The 14,370-nt window shown below is 38.4% G+C and overlaps 1 protein-coding gene across 3 annotated transcripts in view; it reads left to right on the forward strand.

Annotated features, from left to right (window-relative positions):
• Prp6 (pre-mRNA processing factor 6) overlaps window positions 1-14,370 on the forward strand; it is a 323,443-nt gene that overhangs the window by 22,887 nt on the left and 286,186 nt on the right. For all 3 annotated transcript variants that reach the window (XM_068225312.1, XM_068225311.1, XM_068225313.1), the window contains exons 3-4: window positions 4,698-4,757; window positions 4,877-4,976. In XM_068225312.1, coding sequence (XP_068081413.1) covers window positions 4,698-4,757; window positions 4,877-4,976 — 160 coding nt within the window. The remainder of the gene's footprint in view (window positions 1-4,697; window positions 4,758-4,876; window positions 4,977-14,370) is intronic.

Genomic DNA, 14,370 nt, shown 5'->3' on the forward strand with positions numbered 1-14,370 from the left:
AGTCTATCTAAGAGAGTATTGTAATTCCTTATGTCTTGCCTCGTTCATTGTATATACTATAAAGAAATTAGTGGTGATACATTAATGAACTCTCCTGATCTAACCTCAACAGTTAGTAGGAAATAACTAAGTCACTAGGAACAAAAGACAATATTACGGTGCAAGCTGCAGAGAACCAGGTAGGAGATTACTTGTGGTGCATATAAGCAAATTCTACCGTATTGCAATCCTAGTCTCAGGCCCTCCAGTTTTAAGTGGAGTCCGAACTATAAGGACACAACACTCAACGTTTAATTTCAAACATTTCATGTGCATTAGCTGAGATTCAAACTGCAGCCACCTTGGTGAGAAGCCAGTGACTATGCTACTTGGCCATCACAGAACCCCCTGCCCCAGTTTTCAAGCAATCATGTATTTCCTTCACTATTTCAAACATCATATCATGCAGGATCACACGATTCATTGCTGGAACATCAAGAACACCATGAGGACTGGAGCATTGGAGTTTGTATAAGAACATTAGACAACTTTACTGCCAATGTAGTTGCTGGTGTTTACCAAACAAGTGGATTGAATGCGATCTCAACGAATATTGGACATTGTCAGTGACTGGGGAGAATAAAGCTGAAATTATACAATCTTTTGCATCTACTACTCACTCCTATACAGCTTAGATGGTTTTGTATGTATCAGAAAGCCTTTCTATAAACTGTGCATGGTAACTATTGCAAAGTGTTTCTGAAACACAATGCCGTCAGATATCAAATTTCACTGTAGTTCTACTGGAAAGATGTCCACAGCTCTCTTACTGTCCTGAATGTGTAAGGTACTGGAACCAAAACTAACAGGAGCATCCCTGTTGTAATGATGGTCTGGTCAGAAGATTGCCAGCCAAAGGCTTCAGTAACATTATACCAACTAAATCCATGAATACTGCCACCTTCTTGGTATGTATTTCTTTCTCCAATGCAAACTGTTTGTAGGATGCATGGAAGAGAATGTTTGTTGTAATGAGGAGCATGCCACTTTAACATGGACAACATAATCTTTATTTTTGGGCTGTATTCTTTTATATAGGCAACGGTACTGTTTTTGTGAACCTGCCATGTGATCTAGTGGTAGCAGGCCTGCCTCTTTTATATGGAGGTCTTGGGCTCCATTCCCAGCCAGGTCAGGGATTTCTACCTGGATCTGAGGGCTCATTTGAGATCCACTCAGCACAAATAAGAACCATAAGTGCTATCTGTTGAAGAGATTGTGGCCCTGGTTTAGAAAGCCAAGAATAATGGTTGAGAGGATTTGTAACACCGACGAAGCATTGCCTCATAATCTGCAGGCCTTTGGACTGAACAGTTGTCTCTTGGTAGGCCAAGGCCTATCAGGATTGTAGTGCCATCTAGATATTAAGAGTTTACTAAAAACAGCTTTGGCATATCTGTCTGTCCATTTTATTGGACTGATTTCCTTCATTTCTGTTTTATTCTCTCTGGAATTACCTGCCGGTGAATCATGAGGCATTGATAGGTCTTAAAGTTCAGCCAACTTTGAGTAATCATAAAATGAAATCATTAAATGATCACTCCAATAATTGCAGGCGAAGGCTTCCCTTAAACCACAATACATTCTGTACATAGTGGGTTGCTAAGCGACTAACACTTTCATTAATATTCAGATTCAGTTTTGTTTGCAGCACTCTCCTCATGTTACATTATCATGCCATGCAGTGACGTGTATATGACATGATGCTGTCCATGATGTCTCCTGGCATTTATATGTCTCACAGGTACATATTGTTTGACAATCTGTAGCTACAAACATTACAGGCATTTCCCTGTTTTAGCCACATCCTAGGAGTTATAGATGATTGGATGATTGAGAAGTGTCACCCTATATTCCTGTTGATTTGCTCGGTTGCATAATCACCCTGAAAAGGTTTTTTTTTTTTTTTTTTTTTTTTTTTGTGGGAAATCTAGTAGCTGCCTTTGTCAGATTCATGCTCGGTAATTGCTGCAAAAGCTACGTAAATTTGGCAAATGTAAGTACTTGTGTACGGGAGAAAGGACTGTGGTTGGTAATCTCATTGCATGCAACCATGTTTGATTACTACCTGTCAAGCCAGAGAGTATACACTTCCTCTGATCATGGAAGAATACTATTCTCTGCTGGATACTCTTTGATTCTCTGAACTTCCACAGCTTCTAAATATACTCAACAGATGGCAGAACATTCCTAATAACTTACATGTTGCTAAGAGAAAACGGTTGACGTACGCACAGACGGGGAGGTATCAAGTCGACTAGTCTTCTGTGTGACTATTAATAAAGCGCTGGGACAAATTCTTGAAAAAGTGGGTAGTCAACTTACACGAACCAGTATTCAGCCACGGCCAATTGTATGTTGCACTATCTCGAGCAGGATCGTTTGAAAATGTTAAGAACCAGACATGGCCAAATGGTCGAAGCACAAAGAATTGTATGGAAAGAAGTGTTATTAAACTACATTACCAGTATTAAATGTTCATAAAACTACTGAAAAGGGTAGGCAAAACAATATGACTGTGATGGGCATATCAAGATGAGTACTACACTGCCAAAAAAAAAAATAGTACACCCTCTTAGAATTTTCCAATTCACTCAAGATTTATTGTTGAAACAGTGCATATGGAGTACATGAAATGATTATATTTACAGATCAATAGCTCAAGAGGTACTGAGGTACCCGGTGTCGATCCATGCTGAAACACCCATATTAGTACGGGGTGTATCCTCCATGGGCAGCAATTCAGGTGCTGATTCTGGCATCCATTCGATCATACAGATGGCGAATACTGTCTTGGGATACATTATTCCACGCCTGTTCGACATATTCACGTAGTTCTGCAAGAGTTGTGGGTTGACGGGTCGCATGTGTCAGTTGTCGTCTCATCATATTCCACACGTGCTCGATGGGAGACAAGTCCGGAGATCGTGCTGGCCAGGAAAGTTATTGCACGTCTTGCAGAGCACGTTGATTTCATGCGCTGTGTGTGGGCGAGCATTATCCTGTTGGAACTACACATCACCTTCCTGTTGCAAGAATGACAAAAGAACGGGTCTTACAACATTCTGCACGTTCCGAGCGCTGGTCAGTGTTCCCTCCACAAACACCAAAGGTGAATGAGAGTTGTAGCTTATCGCACCCCAGACCATAAGTCCTGGGGTGGGGCCAGTTTGTCTTGGACGAATGCTCTCTATGAGACAGCACTTGCCAGGTCTTCGTCGTACACGCAAACGACTATCACTTGCGTGCAGGCAGAATCTGCTTTCATCGCTGAAGACTGTGGCCCGCCATTCCATCTTCCAAGTGATCCTCTGATTGCACCACTCGAGGCGTACAGGTCGATGCTGTGGTGTGAGTGGAACACAGGCTAGAGGTGTGCGTGCCTGTAGTCCCATTGCTAGTAACCGGTTGGCAACAGTTCATGTTGACACTTCTGGGCTCACAAACCCTCTTATCTGTGCTGTGGTAGCTGTACGGTCTACCACTACTGCCCTTACAATACGACGATCTTGGTAGACGTTTGTGCTGCGTGGACATCCAGAACCTCGTCCACGGGTGTGGGAATGTTCATGTGACCATTGCAACAAGCATCGTTGCACAACTGACTGAGCCTTATGGCTGTAAACATTCCCTAATAAAGGGTACACACAGATGGCACTCTGGCAGCTATGTCACTACGCTATCTGTTGGCGGACGACGTTGAAACCATTATCAGTACATCTACTATCCCCCAGGTGGCATCTGCCGTCATTGGGTCAAAATCGATGTCGTCTTTCCAGGTGTACTAATTTTTATTTTTTTCCGGCAGTGTATTTATAAGGAATGCTGCGGAGCAGCATTGGTCCACTGTTGCCTTTTTAATTACTGTTTTCTTCGGATGCTCTGTTATGCATAGATGATGTCTGGTTATGTCACAGAATATACCTCTCTTGTTCTGCAATGTATTGGCCTTAATCTCAGCTCCTAACCGAGTCCAGTTATTTACTCATGGTCCAAGATTCAGTTTTGTTTGCAGCACTCTCTCCTCACGTCACATTATCATGCCCTGCAGTGACGTGTATATGAGATGATGGTGGCCATGATGTTTCCTGGCATTTATATGTCTCACAGGTACATATTGTTTGACAATCTGTAACTACAAACATTACAGACATTTCCCTGTTATACATGCTACATCCTAGGAGTTATAGGTGATTGAGAAGTATCACCTTATATTCCTGTTGATTTGCTTGGTTGCTTGATCGCTTTGAAAAGTTTTGTTGTTGGGAGATCTGGTAGCTGCCTTTGTTTGATTCACGCTCGGTAATTGCTGCAAAAGCTACGTAAATTTGGCAAATGTAAGTACTTGTGTATGGGAGAAATGACTGTGGTTATAGATAGTATTACTATTCTTCTGACTAATCATGTTTCAAATGAAGTTATCAGCAGTGAGGGTGATGAAAGGTATTCAACACAGTGATGACTCTACTGTCTGTAAAGGTCATGATATGGCCGAAGGAAGATATACATGCACGACAGTAGGAATTGGTTTTAATAATAGAAAATTGTAATTCAGTGATGCCAGTTCATTTTTATGGAGGACAATTTTAAAATTGCCAGAAAAATCTTTCGTCTGCTGGACTGATCCTTATATTAAAAAATATTTCTATTTGTTTCAGAGCTACTGGATTCACCACCCGGTCTGATATTGGTCCAGCTAGAGATGCCAATGATGTGTCGTAAGTAAATTTAATCTGCATTTCTTTTAACATGCCATTCATTTTCCTATCTATATATCATCTTAGTAATGTCTGCAATTAAGGTTGTAACACTCATGGATATATTATCTCCTTTATAGGGATGATAGACATGCTCCGCCGAGTAAGAGGAAGAAGGGACATCAAAAGGAAGAAGAGGAAGATGATGATGAAGATTTAAATGATTCTAATTATGATGAGGTATGTTGTTGTAAATATACATTGTGCATGTGGTTTATGTGTCATAATCAAAATAGCTCACCCCCTTCCATATTGTTTTCAGTCAATTACATCACCTTAATCAAGGGGTTCTAACCCCCCACCCACCCCACAAAATGAACTTGACAAATTTAAACAGCACATTCGAGTTTTTGAAAATTCAACCCATTAAAATAACACTATTATGAAATCAAGAATTTGGAAAATAAAACAATTGAATTTAACCTATTAATTTAACTGTGCAGTCTTTACATGTGTCTTCATGACCATAGTTAACAAATTTACTGAAAAGATAATTGAAAATTTAATTTTGGTGAGATTTATTTTTTTAAATAAAAAATAGATTTACCATTATCATTCAATTATTTACACTCCAGACCAACTTATCATTGTCTAAAATATTTTCCTTTGGCCTATTGTTAGTGTCTTAAAAGAAAACTGAAAACATAAAGTGTATTGTCTTAATATTATAAGTGTTGAAATACATATATATATATATATATATATATATACATATATATATACAGTAGAACCCCGCCTAACCGAACTTCGCTTAACCAAAACCCGGCTTAACCGAAATGCTCTTACAAAATTGTATTTTAATATTTTGTTTTTACCCTCTCGTTCTTATCCGTCAATATTAGTAATTCTCTTGTATATGTGCTGAGAGCTACTAGACAAACCCTATTTTTATATTATGACTTATGCCAGAATGCACGTGTAGCATGAAACAAAAAAGTTTCTTACCCTCTAGTTCGTTCCATGATATATTTTTCTTAAACAAGCAGGAATTATTATTACTGCATTATTAGTCATGAAGATTATGCAGTCGACTCCGACCTTGACAACAGCAGTTCTGAGAATTGTGTTACAGCAGATGATCGATTTAATGCATTGGAGGCAAGATTGATTTCAAATTTTTATTAAAATACAGTACCACACGCTTTAATTACAGTACTGTAATAAAAAAACAGTATTCAGTTCAGTAGTAACAAAAAACAGTCTAACCTAGTCAGCGTTCGGTGACAGTCATGCTGAGTTGAGCTGCCGGTAGAGCCGGTGTAGAGTGTGACCGGTGAGTGGATAAGTAAGACAGGAGGGAAGAGGAAGATGATTGGTGTGGACCAATATCGTGCAGCTATTGGAAGATGGCAGGGGAGATGGAAAAAGGAAACAGGAGGTAAAGTGGAAACAAGAATGATGGGCGAGATGATAACTGGTGGCAGCGGTAATTATGGTACTGTTAGCCATAGGAGGTGTGGAGGTAAACCCTGGCCCGACTTCCAGTGGTAACATGAACTGGGAAGACGTGGAGGTCATAAGAAGAGTGGTGAAAGAAGTGGTGGAAGAAGTATGTCCGTTTGAGCAGATTAAAAACATGAAGAAAGAACAAATGAAGGAATTTGAACATATGAGGCGTTGGATACAGGGAAAAACAGACGAGACAACGAACAAAGTGGAAATCAGTGAGAGAGAAATGATATCATTAAAGGTAAAAATAAAGGAGATGGAGGAAGACCTGGTGAAGCTGAAAGCAGAAATTGAAGATAGCAACCGAGAACGTAGGAAGAAATGCTTATTTATATATGGAGTACCGGAAGACAAAGGGGAAGACAAAGTGCTGATAACCTACAAAGTTATGGAAGTTATTCAGAAAATGATGAAAATTAACTTTAGTGAAGTTGATATTGATGATGTGGAAAGGATAGGTAAAAAACGTTGTGATAGGCCGATAAAACTGAAGTTGTTTTCCACCTTGATGGCGGAAGTAGTGATAAGAGGCGCAGATAATATACGTAGCACAAAAATTTGGATTAAAAGAGACATGAGAAGAGAAGGGGTAAAGAATATAATCACTCTGAAAAATCATTTAGTCAGGGCTAAAATACAAGGGTTAAGAGCCTATATTAAGGGTCAACAACTAGTAGTATCCAATGGACAATGGACTAGAGTGTGGACAGCAAAGAAATTACAGGAAATGGAAGAGAATAGGAAGGACGAACATATAGTTGGGAAGAGTGTGGAAGAAAGGCAAGCCAGAGACAGTAAAGTGGGTGAAGATGGACCTGGAGATAAAGAAAGAACCAAAGAAAATAAGACACTGGACCTAAGCTCACAGCAAGAAAAGATTAACCTGAAAGATGCTATTTTCAAATCGATCGAAGAAGGAGCCAGAGAGGTAACAGCTGAGATGAGGAGGGAAATAAGGAAGGAAACCAGGGAGACCAGGGCTGCTGTTAAGGAGCTGGTGAGGACGGAAATGCAAGATGTGACAAGAGCACACAAACGGAGTGAAAATACGGCTGGGAGGCAGGAAGAAGAAGCAAGGGGTGCCCTAGCGAAAGGGAGAAGTTTGAGCCTAAGGGAGATATGGGGTAAGAACAAATTGGATGAAGGCATAGTGACAAGAAGCAAAAAAGGCAATCTGCAGTAGAAAGTAAATTGGTGTATACATGAGAATAGCGGAGTTTGTGTGGTATTCGTTAACTATGACAAGAGTGATTAAATAGTTAAATTCTCAGGAGGTAAAGTGTGCAGCGAAGAGGAAGAGAGTAATTGTAAATTGGATAGGTGTTAAGGATAAAGTTAATAGGTGGTGATGGTTGGTATATAAGCTGAGGGTCCAAGTTAATGGTGAGTGAACACGCTTTCAGTTAATGTAATAAGTAGTCTGGATTCTAAAGATAATGAATATAGTGAGATAACAGAGTCAAATAGTGGCCAATAAAGAAACGTAAGGTGAAAAATTGCACACCGGCACAATAGTGGAGGAAATACGAAGCCAGGTTTGCAACTCAAGTAGAAAGCCAGTGAGGTCAGTGTTCAAGGAAGAATATGCTGAGTGCGAACCCGGCCGGAAGTGATATACTCTTTGTTTAAAGTGCAGATGCAAATCTAACACTACATTGTACCCTACATAGCAATATGTTACCAGTTTAGCTTTTCATTGTCATGCTGTCATACTGTCTTGTTTAAAGTGCAGATGCAAATCTGTCACAACATCGTACTCTACATAGCAATATGATACCAGCTTAGTTTCTCATTGCCATATTGCCATACTGTTTTATACCAGGGACAACAGACCATTCTGCCTCGTTGCTATTTGATTATTATTATTTACACGGGTTAGATATGTTTATTTTGCAGGAATTATTATATGTGTATGTTAGATTAAGCTGCCTAGGTTGGGCATTATTATTTTTCTCCTTAATAGATCAATAAGGCTTCAATGCTGTAGATCGGAGGAGAATAAAGGCTTTTCATTTCATTTCATTTCATTAGTAACAAAAAAGGTTTCATTATTTCAGGTTGCTTTGTGCTTTGTTGAACAAAGCAATGAATCTACATCAGCTGATGTATGATTGATTAAACGGTGGCACGACATAGCTGCACGACAGTGCTGTGCCAAGAAAATTCAGAAGAAAATCACTGATTTTATACAATAAGTGATACTATGTAAATATTTTAATCTTAATTTACAGTATGCACCTTTGCATAACAGAGTTTATGCATTTTTATTTCGACATTTAACTTCTGAAAATATTTACCCTGTGTCATCCAAAAAAACGTGTCAACCAAAGTGGCTCCGCCCCCTTTATTTTGGATAAACGGGCTTCTACTGTATATGAATGGTTATAAGCCTGGAAACTTATGATTAGGAAACAGATTTTTATGTAAATTTTTTTTTATACTTATAGATAAAAGACTGTAACTACGACAGAAGTTCCAAACTTGAACACTGTAACTTATCTGTATATGAAATTTTATTTCACATAAAAATAAATATTTTTGAACTTTATTAATGTAAATAAATATTTTGCATAAAAACATATAAATTGTTATTGTTTGTTTGTTCTAAGACATAAATTATTTTTCTTTGTCTAGTTTTTAGATTTAAAAACATCATATTTCATATATTTTTCGTATTAATGAAAACTCAATGCAAATTAATTTCATAATTTATTGTGTAGTAAGTAACTAATCTTGACCGCACGTACTGTCTTCCTTTGTCAAAAGGGTAATCCCTCATAAGGTCTGATGCAATGTGATGCGCACACTGTAACACAGTATTCTTCAACTCGGTCAGTAACTGCCCATGGCAAGTTTGAACAGTACCGTGTATGTAGTATCGGTATATTAAGTGAAGTTTAAAGTGATTGTAATTGGTGATATAATGCCAAAAGGAGAGTCAAGTATATATTCTTGTTTGCAGCAATATATTGCTGAATTTTGTTGAATTTTTACAAGTAACATCAAAATTCTATTCTGCCAAAAAGTTTGGGAAAACCTGTAAGTAATACCAATAAAAATGGTCCGTTATTGGACATTATAAATTTTCCAGCTAACTCATTCCTGGTTACCAGCGTTTTGCCCCAGTGTGCTAAGTTGGGCTCATCAGTTGGTAAATAGCACACCCACCAAGACACATGGCTCCAGTGTCCAGTATTCAGGAGATAGTATGTTCGAACCCCACCGTCAGCAGCCCTGAAGATGGTTTTCCATGGTTTCCCATTTTCAAACCAGGCAAATGCTGGAGCTGTACCTTAATTAAGGCCATGGCCGCTTCTTTCCCACTCCTAGCACCTTCCTGTCCCATCGGCGCCATAAGATCTATCTGTGTCGGTGCGACGTGAAGCAACTTGCAAAAAAAGAAAGAACACATGGCTCGGTCATGTGTCTTGGTGGGTGTGCTATTTACCAACTGATGAGCCCAACTTAGCACACTGGGGTGAAACACTGGCAACCAGGAATGAGTTAGCTGGAAAATTTATAATGTCCACTAACGGACCATTTATATTGGTATTATAAATTTGCTCATTCGGGACAAATATTTCAAGTTCCCTATGGGAATCAACATCTATATAAAACCTGTAAGTGTCGAACAGCAATCATAAGTCTTGCAGCATTTGACAGGAAATAAACATAAAATAGCCGCTTCACGTGCTACTTCAAGATAAGTTCTTTTAGGTGAAGCAGCTTCCTCCTCATACCCCAGTTTCAAAAAGTTCCGAATATTATGCTGATTTATTCATAACTTTTCCTTCTTGTAATATTCTTTTATATAAATTAACGAGTCCATAGCTTTGAAATTTTCTTCCAAAGTACACAAATTTTGAAATACCTAATGAATCAACATTAAGAAAATTGTATGTCCCTGTGTGTTACGAAGAAATCCTAGGGAAGATCTGAGCAGAATGTGAAAATAAAAATATATGGGTAAGCACGGACGAAGCACGAGACTCTAGCATTAGGAAAATGGGAAATGTTGTGGTAGGTGTGCTAGAAAATAATGAAACAGTTTCCAAGAGGTGACAGTCAGTCACTGCCCTTGGCAAGTTTGAACTATACCGTGTAGAGGAATATAAGCATTGAATCATTTATTAATGGCTCACTTATTCAATGAATCTCTGCAGTTGTTATGGCCAAATGGGGTGAAATTTTGATAAGGTTTTACTCATAATTACGGATGTTGCTCCGTATATGAAGTCGGCAGCAGATGGCTTCTACGTACTTCTCCATCATGGCATACATAACTTGTGTAGCGCTTGGTTTACACAGAGTATGTGAGCAAATATGTATATGTTTTTATTTCAATAGGAAAAAGAGTTTTCCTGAAAGCACCAACAAGAATTGATTTGTTCAGAGCAAAAAATCTGTAACTTGCACTTCCAATTAGACCCATTATTACTCGGGGGACGTGGTTAGAAGCAGTAGTGTATTATGCAGACAATTTAGAAAATTTTAAATCAGTGATAGTTGAGCTAAATAAGGATGATACTTCATTAATCAAATAACTTGACAAATTTAAGCTGCACATACAGATTTTTGAAAATTCAACCCATTAAATGAAAACTATTATGAAATCAATAATTTGGAAAAGAAAACAGTTGATATTAATACATAAAGTTGCACCATCCCCTTTAAAACAAATACAGAAATTAATTGTGGTGAGTTTGCTTGTTTTTAATATTTTAAATACATTTTGCCCTATCATTCAATTGTTCACACTAGACCAAGTTATTCTTATCTAAAATGTTTTGCTTGGGATTTTTGTTAGTGTTGTTATAAATACAGAAAACTGAAAACATTAAATTTATTGTCTTGATATTATAAGTTCTAAATACCTATATATTTTAATGTTATAAGCCTAGAAACTTATGATAATCTTCATTTCTCTGACCTATTTGTTATCAGTTCATGTGGATCATGTTTGAGATATACTTAAGAGATTCTTTTACTTTCATGGCCTTTTACCCAGTTATCTGGGATCGATACTAATGTGGATAAAGCCTTGTCTTACGGATTCCAGATGCCCTTCCTGAAGCCAGCCCTGTGTGGAGATATTTATTTACTATTACGTGTTTCTGTGATTGTTAGTAGTGTGATATGTTGTGTGTAGGGGAAGGTGTATTAGGACGATCACAATTATCCAGCCTCTGAGCTAGAAGAATTAACCAAACATTGTTAATATCCTTGGCCCATCCTTGAAATGAACCCGGGCCCTACACTAGTACGCTGACAATTTATCCTGGGAGCCGTATTTTATGATATAGTTTACTTAAGAGACTGAAATAAACATTTTAAAGAGAATTTTCAGTAATTTATAGCAAAGAATTCAAATAACCATTTTTTTGTTTGTTAAAATGTTCAGTTTTCAATCTCAAACTTTTCATTGTCCTACTAGATTTCAACAAGAATAGTTGTCGCCCATTCATGCTTAAAATAAAAATTAATTCTTCTTAAACAATTTGTGATGGTCACTTAACAAATTCATCATTTTAATTTTCTTTAGAATAATGGCTTGTGCCCAGCTGATTAATAAAAGGCCAATCCCTGACTCAGAAGCATGGAAACAAAATACTCATCGAAGGGTATCTCTAGCCTGAAGAAAACCCAACAGATGTAGTACAGATTCAGAGCTACGGAAATTGGAGGAAAAACCTAACAGATGTGGGGCACCTTTTTGCTAGCATGCACATTTTAGTTATTTTTGTTTTCCTCACTTTAGTAAATGAATGGACAAATAGAGGGTAGTTAGTCTAAAATTGTATTTATACATTGCAAGTCTCACTCTTGTGTTACATACTATCCACTTCATATCCGTATCGACTATAAGATCCAATTAATTGAAGGAACAAGAATCCACCTGATCGATACTTTCACTTTTATTTAGCCTTAGGCTATTGTCTATTGTCTATTGTTCCTTCAATTAATTGCATCTCACCATTGTGTCATTCTGATTGCCAGTTAACTTGGTAATTGATAATAGTTACAGTTTGGTTGTTATCTTCCGAGTTACTTATTCTAACATTACAACAAAATTGCAAGTTTTAGGGCCGCTTCACACTAGGCGACTGGAATCGGCGACTAGAATCGGCTACTGAGTAGCTCAGGTGAATTCCGTATCGCCGTGCGGTCGCCGGTAGCGCTACTTAGCCGCCTTCCCCGGCCTAGAACCAGTTTTCATCATGAGTTCCCAGACAGAGGAGTGTCTATTGCTACTCTTGTTGTTGTCGAAAGGAAAGAAGGAAAGAAAGCGTTGTAGGTTTCATTCACGTCCTATGTTGAAAGATCGTTTGGAAAAAGAATTTTTCTATAAACTGTTCGACGATTTATGTGATGATGGTACAAAGTTTTTTAGTTACTTCAGAATGTCAAAGAAATATTTTGATGAACTCTTCGAAAGTGAGCAAGAGATATTATCGGAATGGATACCAAGTTGAGAAAAGCAATACCGGCTAAAGAAAAGTTAGCCTTAATTTTGAGGTAAGTTGAACTGAGATGCTAGTAGTTTTCCAGTATAAGGTTCCTACATAGAAGTGTATTTAAACAAATTGTCCAATCCTTGTATATATAATCGGGATATGGTGGGTTCGAGCCCCACTGTCGACAGTCCTGAAGATGGTATTCCGTGGTTTCCCATTTTCACACCAGACAAATGCCGGGGCTGTGCCTTAATTAAGGCCACGGCCGCTTTCTTCCAATTCTTAGCCCTTTCCTATCCCCTCGTCGCCGTAAAACCTGTCTGAGTCGCGCTGCCTAAAGCAAGTTGTAAAAAAAAAAAACACGACTCGACCGGGAATCTAACCCAGAACCCAGGCCCCTCTGTACCGAAGGACGTTGTGCTGAGCATACAGCCAAACGAATCGGATGACAACATCTCAATTATACTGAACATTTAATAAAAGTGCGCAATGGCACTGAAGGGTGTTCTGAAGGCGAGTAGCTGGGTTGCACAGTCGCCTAGTGTGAAGACTCCAATACAAAACAATGGTTCACCCGCTGTCGCCAGCCGGGGTTGTGCAATCTGCCTCGGCGACCGGTAGCGGGACTGAGCTACTGCAAGGTCAGTCGCCAGGCTTCTTTCTGTAGCTCGGCTACTGAGTCGCCCAGTGTGAAGAGCTCCATTTAAAACAATGTTTCACAAGCACGGGCGGCTGGTCGCCGATTCTAGTCGCCTAGTGTGAAGTGGCCCTTATGGAAACCTATTATAAAGTACATAAAATGCTATAATAAATGTTATTAGAGAGCAGATTTTTATAAAGACCGAGCAAGTTGGACATGCAGTTAGGGGCACACAGCTGTGAGCTTGCACGGGAGATAGATTCGAACCACATTGTCAGCAGCCCTGAAGATGGTTTTCCCTTGGTTTCACATTTTCACACCAGGCAAATGCTGGGAGTGTACCTTAATAAAGGCCACAGCCACTTCCTTCCCACTCCTAGCACTTTCCTATCCCATCATCGCCATAAGACTACCTGTGCGGGTTTGATGTAAAGCAGGTTGTAAAAAAAAAAGCCAATTTTTATGTGCAAAAAAAATGTGAAAAATATTTATTTTTATGTACAGAAAAGCCTAAAAACTTGATAAAAAGAAATATTCTGCATAAATATCACATAACCACTTGCATTCAAGGGGTAAATAAATATTGCTACCAAATAAATTCTTTAAGGCACAAGGATGTCTATGTACAGTGTGTTGTATTTTTTTTGATGTGCCAGAGTAGATATTATGGTATTTTCAAAAAAGATAATGTTTTGTTTACATGTGACAAAAGGAACCTATCATTATAAAAAAATTTGTACCATTTTGTACATAGCAATCACACGCTGGAATATTAATTTATAGAATTTATTAGTCTCAGAATTGTAGTTAACAACAAAGGTCATCCCCAAATTGTCCATCACAAATACATGTTGATTATCTCTAAAGAACGCCTTGTACTGAGAAAATAATCGCTCCACATCGCAGGACGTCACACATGCATAGTTAGAGAGGAATGTCACCAACACTAACACCATCAATTTCACTGACATGAGCACCCTCTAATACTGCAACTTCACACATTTTTTCAAACCTTTGTTTTTCTAAAACA

This window comes from Anabrus simplex, chromosome 1 (assembly GCF_040414725.1).
Source record: "Anabrus simplex isolate iqAnaSimp1 chromosome 1, ASM4041472v1, whole genome shotgun sequence".
NCBI lineage: Eukaryota > Metazoa > Arthropoda > Insecta > Orthoptera > Tettigoniidae > Anabrus > Anabrus simplex.